This window comes from Pseudophryne corroboree (genome assembly GCF_028390025.1).
Source record: "Pseudophryne corroboree isolate aPseCor3 chromosome 3 unlocalized genomic scaffold, aPseCor3.hap2 SUPER_3_unloc_6, whole genome shotgun sequence".
NCBI lineage: Eukaryota > Metazoa > Chordata > Amphibia > Anura > Myobatrachidae > Pseudophryne > Pseudophryne corroboree.
In genome coordinates this window covers 1,328,441-1,340,975 of record NW_026967552.1, presented here as the reverse complement: position 1 = coordinate 1,340,975, position 12,535 = coordinate 1,328,441, and the positions used below count along the sequence as shown (strand labels likewise).

General features: G+C 47.2%; 1 protein-coding gene across 1 annotated transcript in view; it reads left to right on the top strand.

Annotated features, from left to right (window-relative positions):
* LOC134984525 (oocyte zinc finger protein XlCOF7.1-like) overlaps nt 1-12,535 on the top strand; it is a 68,682-nt gene that overhangs the window by 19,472 nt on the left and 36,675 nt on the right. The window contains exons 3-6 of the mRNA XM_063950090.1: nt 8,246-8,437; nt 10,409-10,487; nt 10,606-10,703; nt 10,802-11,060. Coding sequence (XP_063806160.1) covers nt 8,246-8,437; nt 10,409-10,487; nt 10,606-10,703; nt 10,802-11,060 — 628 coding nt within the window. The remainder of the gene's footprint in view (nt 1-8,245; nt 8,438-10,408; nt 10,488-10,605; nt 10,704-10,801; nt 11,061-12,535) is intronic.

The following is a 12,535-nucleotide window of genomic DNA, read 5'->3' as shown; positions in this document are numbered from 1 at the left end:
GTTCCAGCTAAAGTTTCCTTTGGCAGCCTCTGTTCCTCGGTCTCGGCTTTTGTGGACAGTGGAGCTGCAGGGAACTTTATGGATCTAACATGGGCTAAGGCCTTAGGTATTCCTCAGTTAGCCTTGGGTAGGTGTATCACCATGCATGGTTTAGATGGGAGTCCCTTGTCCAATGGGGATATTTCTCTCTGTACACCTCCTGTTCTACTTTCGGTAGGAGCTCTGCATTCTGAAAAGATTGAGTTTTTCCTTACCCATTGCCCAGCAGTTCCTGTGGTTCTGGGTCACCCTTGGCTGGCCTTTCATAATCCCATCATTGATTGGCAGTCGGGGGAGATCTTACAATGGGGTACCATCTGTAATAAGGAATGTATTACGCTTCCCATCAGAATAGCTGCTGTCATTCCCGCACCCATTCCTGTGGAATACCAGGATATTGTTGATGTATTTTCCAAGGGCAATGCGGATATTCTGCCTCCCCATAGGCCTTATGATTGTGCTATCGAGTTAATTCCTGGTGCCACTTTGCCTAAGGGAAGGTTATATGCATTGTCCGGACCTGAAACTGTGGCCATGAATGAGTATGTTAAAGAAAGCCTAGGGAAAGGATTTATCAGGCCATCTAAATCCCCTTTAAGTGCAGGCTTCTTCTTCGTGGAGAAGAAGGATGGATCACTCAGACCTTGCATTGACTTTAGAGCCTTGAATAAAATCTCAGTAAAGAATACTTACCCTTTGCCGCTGATTTCTGTCCTCTTTGATCAGCTGCGTTCGGCTGTGATTTTTTCTAAGATTGACCTGAGAGGAACATATAACCTCATCAGAATCAAGTCAGGGGATGAGTGGAAAACGGCATTCAGTACTCAATCAGGCCACTATGAGTATCTGGTTATGCCATTCGGCCTGTCCAACGCTCCGGCAGTTTTCCAGGATCTCATTAACGATGTGCTCCGTGAATTTCTTGGAAGATTCGTTGTAGTCTACTTAGACGATATTTTGATATATTCTGACTCTATTGAACAACATGTTACCCAGGTGCGTCAGGTTCTAAAAAAATTACGTGAAAATCACCTATATGCCAAGCTGGAGAAGTGTGAATTTCATGTCACGGAGGTATCCTTTTTAGGGTACATTATTTCCCCTCGGGGATTCTGTATGGAACCAAAGAAGCTCCAAGCCATCCTTAGTTGGGCGCAACCCACCAATTTAAAAGCAATTCAGCGCTTTTTAGGGTTTGCGAATTACTATAGAAGATTTATTCACTCTTTCTCTGACCTAGTTGCTCCCATTGTGGCACTGACTAAAAAGGGAGCAGATCCTACCAACTGGTCACGTGAAGCGGAGTTATCTTTTCAGGCCTTGAAACAAGCCTTTGTCTCAGCCCCTGTCCTCAGACATCCCAACCCAGAATTGCCTTTCATTGTTGAGGTTGATGCCTCGGAGGTTGGAGTAGGGGCTATCCTTTCTCAGAAGGATCCGGATTCCCTGGAATTACATCCTTGTGCCTTTATGTCCAGGAAATTCTCATCTGCTGAATCCAACTACGATGTTGGTAACCGGGAATTACTGGCTATTAAATGGGCTTTCGAGGAGTGGAGACATTGGCTTGAAGGAGCCACTCATACCATTTCAGTTTTGACTGATCACAAAAATCTTCAATACATTGAATCAGCTAAACGGCTGAATGCCCGGCAAGCTCGGTGGGCTTTATTTTTTACTCGTTTCAAGTTCATTATCACCTTCAGGCCAGGTTCCAAGAATACCAAGGCAGATGCCCTGTCACGCAGTTTTCTTCCAGTTCAAGACAACAGTCCTGTTACTCCCATACTTCCGTCTTCAGTCATTCGGGCAGGTCTCACACAAGATTTATTTACCCAGTTAAAGCAGCTTCAACATCAAGCTCCTGGAAATACTCCTGCTGGTCGTCTTTATGTCCCCGAGTTTTTGAGAGCAACGGTTTTGACGGAGTTTCATGATAGCAAGGTTGCCGGGCATCCGGGGATCGCTAAAACTTTTGAATTAGTTTCCCGCTCGGTATGGTGGCCTGGTCTTTCCAAAGACATTAAGGAGTTTGTTTTTTCTTGTCAGGTCTGTGCACAGCATAAGGTTCCCCGTTCCTTGCCTATCGGTCAACTTATGCCCTTGAATGTTCCTCTTAGGCCATGGTCTCATATTTCCATGGATTTTGTGGTGGACCTCCCTCTGTCAGCCGGATGCCGAGTCATATGGGTGGTAGTGGACCGTTTTAGCAAAATGGCCCATTTCATTGCTCTTCCCCGATTGCCATCTGCCCAGGGATTGGCAGTCTTGTTCCTCCGCCATGTTTTCAGACTCCATGGGTTACCCACTGATATTGTTTCTGATCGGGGTCCACAATTCATTGCACAATTTTGGAAGTCTTTTTGTGCCTCATTAAAGATGAAATTATCTTTAACGTCTGGCTACCATCCCCAATCCAACGGGCAGACTGAGCGAGTTAATCAATCATTAAAACAATATTTGCGTTTGTACTCGGCCAAACTCCAAAATGACTGGTCTGAGTTTCTTCCGTTTGCAGAGTTTGCTTACAACAATGCCTGTCATTCCTCCACCAATGTATCTCCATTTTTTACAGTTTTTGGTTTTCACCCCAGAGCTAATTCCTTTTTTCAACATTCCTCTGTCTCCTCACTGACCTTGACCTCTCATCTCAAACTCATTTGGAGAAAAGTGCACCTGGCTCTCAGAAAAGCGGCATTTCGGGAGAAAATTTTTTCTGACAGGCTCCGGCGGCCGTGCACTTTTAAAGTTGGAGATAGGGTATGGTTGTCGACTCGCAACATTAAACTTCGACAAACCTCAGCCAGATTGGGTCCTAAATTTATTGGACCATTTCTAATTATCAAAAAAGTCAATCCAGTGGCTTTCCGGTTACGTTTACCAAAAACTTTACGGATCGGAAATACCTTCCATTGCTCCTTGTTAAAACCATATGTTTCGTCCAGTAGATTTCCTCGGAAGATCTCTCAGGGGAAATCACCAATAGATGTACAGGGTCAGCAGGAGTTCTTAGTGGAGAAGGTTCTCGATTCCAAGTTGTCCCGGGGTCGGCTTTATTTTTTGGTGCATTGGAGAGGTTATGGTCCGGAGGAAAGGTCTTGGGTCCTGGATGAGGATCTCCATGCCCCAAGGCTCAAAAGGGCATTTTTTCGAGAATTTCCTCAGAAACCTGGCCTTAGGGGTTCCTTGACCCCTCCTCAAGGGGGGGGTACTGTTAGGCGCCGAGGGTCCGCCCGTCAGTGCGGCCCGGCGCCTAGCAACTAGGGACGCCGCAGGCAGACAGCCGCCGGCTCCCTAGCAATGCTAGACGCCGGGCGCACGGAGCCGCTCAGACCCTAGCAACGGGGGCGCCACGGTCAGACCGCGCTCCCCGTTGCTGGGTCTTAATTAATCAGTGCTTGTGTATTCTGGCCGTGCAGCATGCAGCTGCACGGCATCATTATGTGATTACCCTGTCTGGATCATGATTGGAGGGCTCCCAAATTTAAGCACTCCCAGGACTTCTCACAGACGCCGGTGATAGCTTCCTGTTTGCTGTGTCAGTTACAGAGAGTTTCCAGTCCTGCTCAACCCGGTTGTTCCTGTCCTCAGTGATCCAGTACTCGGAATTTGTCATCTATTCCTGGAGTCCGACCGAGCACCCTTAACATCCTGTGGTGTTCGTGAGTCGCGGCGTAGCCGTGTGTTGCGGCTTGACCGCTTACTATTTATTATTTAGTTTATTGTGTTCTGGAGCTTTTGCGGAGGATTCCGCTCCCACAAATCCACTCTGGTATCCAGCGGTGCTGGATAGGAGTAACGGATCAGTGGATCTTTGGTTGTCCTTTTCCCTGGCGGTTTGTCCGCACATACTTTTGGTTTAAGTTAGATAGCTTGTAACCCCTGGCCTGGTTGCTTAGTCAGAGGGCCCCTTGTTATCACCCTGTCTCGGATTTCCCTTTGTCTCCCATTAAGACCTGAGGGGGCATCGGGGTTGGGCAGACATAATCCGCCCTTCGAACGCGGCTGCCATGGGCTCAAGCAACCATAGTCTCGCAGGGGATTTCTGATAACACGGGCGAGACAACGGAGTTAGGGCGCCAGGGGTTACTAGGCTTTCCTGCTCCCGTACCAGCATATATTTCCAGTACTCTGACCTCTGCCATAAAGATCTCCTCTGGTCTGGAGTACGGGAATCATAACACAGTGGCACCTTGGGATCTTAACGTGGTGTTGAGTTTCCTGAAATCCCACTGGTTTGAACCACTCAAAACGGTGGAGTTGAAATATCTCACGTGGAAGCTGGTCATGCTATTGGCCTTGGGTTCGGCTAGGCATGTGTCAGAGTTGGCGGATTTGTCACATTAAAGCCCCTATCTGGTTTTCCATGCGGATAGAGCAGAATTGCGGACCCGTCCACAACTTCTACCGAAATTGGTTTCATCCTTTCATATAAACCAACCCATTGTGGTGCCTGTGGCTACTACTGACTTGGAGGATTCCGAGTTACTTGATGTGGTCAGGGCTTTGAAGGTTTATGTAGCCAGAACGGCTAGGATCAGGAAAACAGAGTCTTTGTTTATCCTGTATGCTTCCAACAAGCTTGGTGCTCCTGCTTCAAAGCAAACTATTGCTCGCTGGATCTGTAACACGATTCAGCAGGCTCATTCTGCGGCTGGATTGCCGCTGCCAAAATCAGTTAAGGCCCATTCCACTAGGAAGGTGGGCTCTTCGGCGGCTGCCCGAGGGGCCTCGGCATTACAGCTTTGCCGAGCGGCTACTTGGTCAGGTTCAAACACTTTTGCAAAGTTCTACAAGTTTGATACCCTGGCTGAGGAGGACCTTGTGTTTGCTCAATCGGTGCTGCAGAGTCATCCGCACTCTCCCGCCCGTTTGGGAGCTTTGGTATAATCCCCATGGTCCTTACGGAGTCCCCAGCATCCACTAGGACGTTAGAGAAAATAAGATTTTACTTACTGGTAAATCTATCTCGTAGTCCGTAGTGGATGCTTGGCGCCCGTCCCAAGTGCGGACTTCTTCTACAAAACTTGTATATAGTTATTGCTTCAATAAAGGTTAAGTTATGGTTGCATCAGGGTTTGACCTGATGCTCTGTTATTTGTCATACTGTTAACTGGTTGTTATCACGTGTTATACGGTGTGATTGGTGTGGCTGGTATGAATCTTGCCCTGGATTACCAAAATCATTTCCTTGTACTGTCAGCTCTACTGGGCACAGTTTCTCTAACTGAGGTCTGGAGGAGGGGCATAGAGGGAGGAGCCAGTGCACACCAGAATCTAAATTCTTTCTTAAAGTGTTGATGTCTCCTGCGGAGCCTGTCTATCCCCATGGTCCTTACGAAGTCCCCAGCATCCACTACAGACTACGAGAAATAGATTTACCGGTAAGTAAAATCTTATTTTATCTATAGTAATAAAACAGGGACATGACTGGGGAGGTGAGAGGATCTGGGATCATCACTATGACCTTATATTTCTAGTAATAATACAGGGACATGACTGGGGAGGTGAGGGGATCTGGGAGTGTCACAGTGACATCATTTATATCTATAGTAATAATAAAGGGTCATGACTGGAGGTTCGTGAATCTGTGAGCGCCGCTGTGACCTTATATCTATATTAATAATACGTATATGACTGGAGAGGTGAGGGGATCTGGGAGTGTCACAGTGACATCACTAATATCTATAGCAGGGCTGGCCAAACCGGTCCTCGAGATCTACCAACAGTTCATGTTTTCCAGGCCTCCTGGAGATCTGTAGAATTGTCAGTTAGGAATGTATGCAGCACATCTAAATTAGTAATGACTACACCTGTGCACCAGCTAGGTGGTCTGGAAAATGTGTACTGTTGGTAGCTCTCGAGGACTGTTTTGGCCAACCCTGATCTATAGCAATACAGGGCCATGACTGGGGAGGTGAGGGGAACTAGGAGATGCACCGTGACGTCATATATAGTAATAATACAGGGACATGACTGGAGAGGTGAGGGGATCTGGGAGTGTCACAGAGACATCACAGATATCTAGTAATAATACAGGGACATGACTCGGGAGGTGAGGGGATCTGGGAGCGTCACAGTGACATCACTTATCTATCGTACTAATACAGGGACATGACTGGGGGAGGTGAGGAGATCTGGGACTGGCACAGTAACATCACTTATATCTCTAGTAATAATACAAGGACATGACTGGGGAGGTGAGGGGATATGGGAGTGTCACAGTGACATCACTAATATCTATAGTCATAATAGAAGGACCTGACATGGGAGGTGAGGGGATTTGGCAGCCTCACTGTGACATCGCTTATATCTATAGTAATAATACAGGTATATGACTAGGGAGGTTAGGGGATCTGGAAGTGTCACAGTAACATCACATATATCTCTAGTAATAATACAGGGACATGACTGGGGAGGTGAGGGGATATGGGAGCGTCACAGTAGCATCACTAATATCTATAGTCATAATAGACGGACATGACTTGGTTGGTGAGGGAATCTGGGAGCATCCCAGTGACCTAACATATCTATAGTAATAATACAGGGACATGACTGGGGAGGTGAGGGGATATGGAAGCGTCACTGTGATGTCCCTTTTATCTATAGTAATAATACAGGGACATGACTGGGGAGGTGAGGGGAACTAAGAGGCACAGTGACGTCACTTATATCTATAGTAATAATACAGGGACATGACTAGGGAGGTGAGGGGATCTGGGAGCATCACAGTGATGTCCCTTTTATCTATAGTAATAATTCAGGGACATGACTGGTGAGGTGAGGATATCTGGATGTTCACAGTGACATCACTTATATCTAAAGTAATAATACAGGGACATGACTGGGGAGGTAAGGAGAACTGGGAGTGTCACTGTGACATCACATATCTTTAGCAATAATACAAGGACATGACTGGGGAGGTGAGGGGATCTGGAAGTGTCACAGTGACATCACTTCTATCTATAGTAATAATTCAGGGACATGACTGGGGAGGAGAGGGAATCTGGGAGTGTCACAGTGACATCACTTATATCTATAGTAATACTACAGGGACATGACTGGGGAGGTGAGGGGATCTGGGAGCGTCACAGTGACCTAACTTATAGCTATAGTAATAATACAGGGACGTGATTGGGGAGGTGATGGAATCTCGGAGCGTCACAGTAACCTAACGTGTATATATATAGTAATAATACAGGGACATGACTGGGGAGATGAGGGGATCTGGGAGTGTCGCAGTAACATCACTTATATCTATAGTAATAATACAGGGACATTAATGGGGAGGTGAGGGAATATGGTGGCGTAACTGTAACATCACTTATTTTTAGTAATGATACAGGGACATGACTGGGGAGGTGAGGGGATCTGGGAGTGTCACTGTGACATCACTTATATCTTTTGTAATAATACGAGAACATGACTGGTGAGGTGTGAGCGTCACTGTGAATTCACAAATCTATAGTAATAATTCAAGGACATGACGGGGGTAAGGTGATCTGGGAGTGGCACAGTGATGTCACTTTTATCTATAATAATATAGGGACATGACTGGGGAGGTGAGGGAATCTGGGAGTTTCACAGTGACGTCACTTATATTTATAGTAATAATACAAGGACATGACTGTGGAGGTGAGGGGATCTGGGAGCGTCAATGTGACATCACATATCTATAGTAATAATACAGGATCATGACTGGGGAGGTTAGCGGATCTGGGAGCTATACAGTGACATTACTTTTATCTTTAGTAGTAATACAGGGACATGACTGGGAAGGTGAGGGGAACCGGGAGCAATTACAGTGACGTCACTAATATCTATAGTCATAATACAGGGACATGACTGGGGAGGTGACAGAATCAGTGCGTCACAGTTACATCACATATCTATAGTAATAATACAGGGACATGACTGGGGAGGTGAAGGGATTTTGGAGCTTCATAGTGACGTCACTCATATCTATAGAAATAATACAGGGACATGACTGCGGAGGTGAGGTGATTTAGAAGCGTCACTGTGAAGTCACTTATATCTGTAGTAATAATAAAGGGACATGACTGGGGAGGTGAGGGGATCTGGGAGCATCACAGTAACATCACTTATATCTATAATAATAATAATAATAATACAGGGACATGACTGGGAAGGTGAGGGGGGTCTGGGAGTGTATATATTGATATTTGATGTCTCCTCCATTACACAGGATTACACAGTAGTGAAGAAGACATCCAATGAGTGCGAGATACTCAACAGCCATCCCCGTGTGTCAGGAGGACTGAGTAGAACCCAGAGCCCCATCCCAGTGCCTCCACCTCACTCACTAATACATGAGAGACACAATGACAAGAAGATCCTGGAACTCACCAATAAGATAATTCAGCTGCTGACTGGAGAGGTGACTGCTGGGAATGGGGCATTATACAGTAACACCGGGGGACGTGTCTTCGTGATGACTGGAGTGGTGACTGCTGGGAATGGGGCATTATACAATAACACCAGAGGATGTGTCTGGGTGATGACTGGAGAGGTGACTGCTGGAAATCTGACATTATACAATAACACCAGGGGATGTGTCTGGGAGATGACTGGAGAGGTGACTGCTGGGAATGGGGCATTATACAATAACACCAGAGGAAGTTTTTGGGTGATGACTGGAGAGATGACTGCTGGGAATGGGGCATTATACAGTAACACCAGGGGATGTGTCTGTGTGATGACTGGAGAGGTGACTGCTGGGAATGGGGCATTATACAGTAACACCAGGGTGTGTGTCTGGGTGATGACTGGAGAGGTGACTGCTGGGAATGGGACATTATACAGAAACACCAGGAGATGTGTCTGGGTGATGACTGGAGAGGTGACTGCTGGGAATGGGGCATTATACAGTACCACCAGGGGATGTGTCTGGGTGATGACTGGAGAGGTGACTGCTGGGAATGGGGCATTATACAGTAACACTAGTGGATGTGTCTGGATGATGACTGGAGAGGTGACTGCTGGGAATGGGGCATTATACAGTAACACCAGGTGATGTGTCTGGGTGATGACTTGAGAGGTGACTGCTGGGAATGGGACATTATACAGTAACACCAGGGGATGTGTCTGGGTGATGACTGGAGAGGTGACTGCTGGGAATGGGGCATTATACAGTAACACTAGGGGATGTGTCTGGATGATGACTGGAGAGGTGACTGCTGGGAATGGGGCATTATACAGTAACACCAGGTGATGTGTCTGGGTGATGACTTGAGAGGTGACTGCTGGTAATGGGGCATTATACAGTAACACCAGGGGATGTGTCTGGGTGATGACTGGAGAGGTGACTGCTGGGAATGGGACATTATACAGTAACACTAGGGGATGTGTCTGGATGATGACTGGAGAGGTGACTGCTGGGAATGGGGCATTATACAGTAACACCAGGTGATGTGTCTGGGTGATGACTTGAGAGGTGACTGCTGGGAATGGGACATTATACAGTAACACCAGGGTGTGTGTCTGGGTGATGACTGGAGAGGTGACTGTTGGGAATGGGACATTATACAGTAACACCAGGTGATGTGTCTGGGTGATGACTTGAGAGGTGACTGCTGGGAATGGGACATTATACAGTAACACCAGGGGATGTGTCTGGGTGATGATTGGAGAGGTGACTGCTGGGAATGGGGCATTATACTGTAACACCAGGTGATGTGTCTGGGTGATGACTTGAGAGGTGACTGGTGGGAATGGGACATTATACAGTAACACCAGGGGATGTGTCTGGGTGATGATTGGAGAGGTGACTGCTGGGAATGGGGCATTATACAGTAACACCAGGGGATGTGTCTGGGTGATGACTGGAGAGGTGACTGCTGGGAATGGGACATTATACAGTAACACCAGGGAATGTGACTGGGTGATGACTGGAGAGGTGACTGCTGGGAATGGGACATTATACAGTAACACCAGGGGATGTGTCTGGGTGATGACTGGAGAGGTGACTGCTGGGAATGGGACATTATACAGTAACACGAGGGGATGTGACTGGGTGATGACTGGAGAGGTGACTGCTGGGAATGGGGCATTATACAGTACACCAGGGAATGTGTCTTGGTGATGACTGGAGAGGTGACTGCTGGGAATGGGACATTATACAGTAACACCAGGGAATGTGACTGGGTGATGACTGGAGAGGTGACTGCTGGGAATGGGACATTATACAGTAACACCAGGGAATGTGACTGGGTGATGACTGGAGAGGTGACTGCTGGGAATGGGACATTATACAGTAACACCAGGGGATGTGACTGGGTGATGACTGTATCACTGTGTGTGTCAGGTGCCTATAAGGTGTCAGGATGTCACTGTCTATGTCTCCATGCAGGAGGTGGAGTATATAGAGGAACACAGGGGTCTGTACAAGGACGTGATGATGGAGAATCACCTGCCCCTCACATCACTGGGTAAGAGTAGACTGTCATGTATTGTACAGGGGAGAGCAGGTATGGGGGCCCCTATATACACACATCACCTGATAATCACATATATACACTGTACTCAGTCACTGTGTGTCTCCTACAGATGGGCCCAGTAACAGAAATACCCCAGAGAGATGTCGCCGTCCTCTGTATACCCAGGACTGTACAGAGGAGTATCACAGGATCCCACAGGAGGATCAGGTAGGTGGGCTATAGGGTCGTCCCAATAAACCAAAGTGACTGTCACTATATGTTGTGTAGAGGAGCTGTGTGTCATTATATTTGTCTTGTTTACATAGGGTGAAGCCCAATTAAATAATATTAAAATCAAAGATACAGAGGAAGAAGAAGAGATGTATGTGACTGATATGAAGGGAGAAGATATAGAGGGAGAAGAAGAGACGTATGTGATTGATATAAAGGCAGAAGATATAGAGGGAGAAGAAGAGACGTATGTGACTGATATAAAGGCAGAAGATACAGAGGGAGAAGAAGAGACGTATGTGAGGGGTGATCAGCAGTGTAAGGAGGAGGAGATCCCTACAGATATCAGCACAGGTGAGTAATAAACACTTATTACAGAAAAGAGTCACATATTCTCCCTGCTCAGTCACTACAGCAATCTCTTATCCTACACCCTCCTCTGTCAGTACAACGAATGAGGAATATTTATTTTCCCAGTGAGGGAGTCAGGAGCCATCAGCCCCTATTATACTCCTGCTCTCCCCCTCACATCATGTCACTGTGTGTTACCAGCCCAGAGATCTGGCCAGTCTCCACCCCACACTCTCTGGTGTATCTCATACATCAGGAGCCATCAGCCCCTATTATTCTCCTGCTCTCCTCACATCATGTCACTGTGTGTTACCAGTAAAGAGATCTGACCAGTCTACTCCCCACACTCTCTGGTGTATCTCATACATCAGGAACCATCAGCCCCTATTATACTCCTGCTCTCCCCCTCACATTATGTCACTGTGTTACCAGCCCAGAGATCTGACCAGTCTCCTCCCCACACTCTCTGGTGTATCTCATACATCAGGATCCATCAGCCCCTATTATACTCCTGCTCTCCCCCTCACATCATGTCACTGTATTTTACCAGCCCAGAGATCTGACCAGTCTCATCCCCACACTCTCTGGTGTATCTCATACATCAGGATCCATCAGCCCCTATTATGCTCCTACTCTCACCCTCACATCATGTCACTGTGTGTTACCAGCCCAGAGATCTGACCAGTCTCCTCCCCACACTCTCTGGTGTATCTCATACATCAGGATCCATCAGCCCCTATTATACTCCTGCTCTCCCCTCACATCCTGTCACTGTGTGTTACCAGCCCAGAGATCTGACCAGTCTCCTCCCCACACTCTCTGATGTATCTCATACATCAGGAGCCATCAGCCCCTATTATTCTCCTGCTCTCCTCACATCATGTCACTGTGTGTTACCAGCAAAGATATCTGACCAGTCTCCTCCCCACACTCTCTGGTGTATCTCATACATCAGGAACCATCAGCCCCTATTATACTCCTGCTCTCCCCCTCACATCATGTCACTGTGTTACCAGCCCAGAGATCTGACCAGTCTCCTCCCCACACTCTCTGGTGTATCTCATACATCAGGAGTCATCAGCCTCTATTATACTCCTACTCTCCCCCTCACATTATGTCACTGTGTTACCAGCCCAGAGATCTGACCAGTCTCCTCCCCACACTCTCTGGTGTATCTCATACATCAGGATCCATCAGCCCCTATTATACTCCTGCTCTCCCCTCACATCCTGTCACTGTGTGTTACCAGCCCAGAGATCTGACCAGTCTCCTCCCCACACTCTCTGATGTATCTCATACATCAGGAGCCATCAGCCCCTATTATTCTCCTGCTCTCCTCACATCATGTCACTGTGTGTTACCAGCAAAGATATCTGACCAGTCTCCTCCCCACACTCTCTGGTGTATCTCATACATCAGGAACCATCAGCCCCTATTATACTCCTGCTCTCCCCCTCACATCATGTCACTGTGTTACC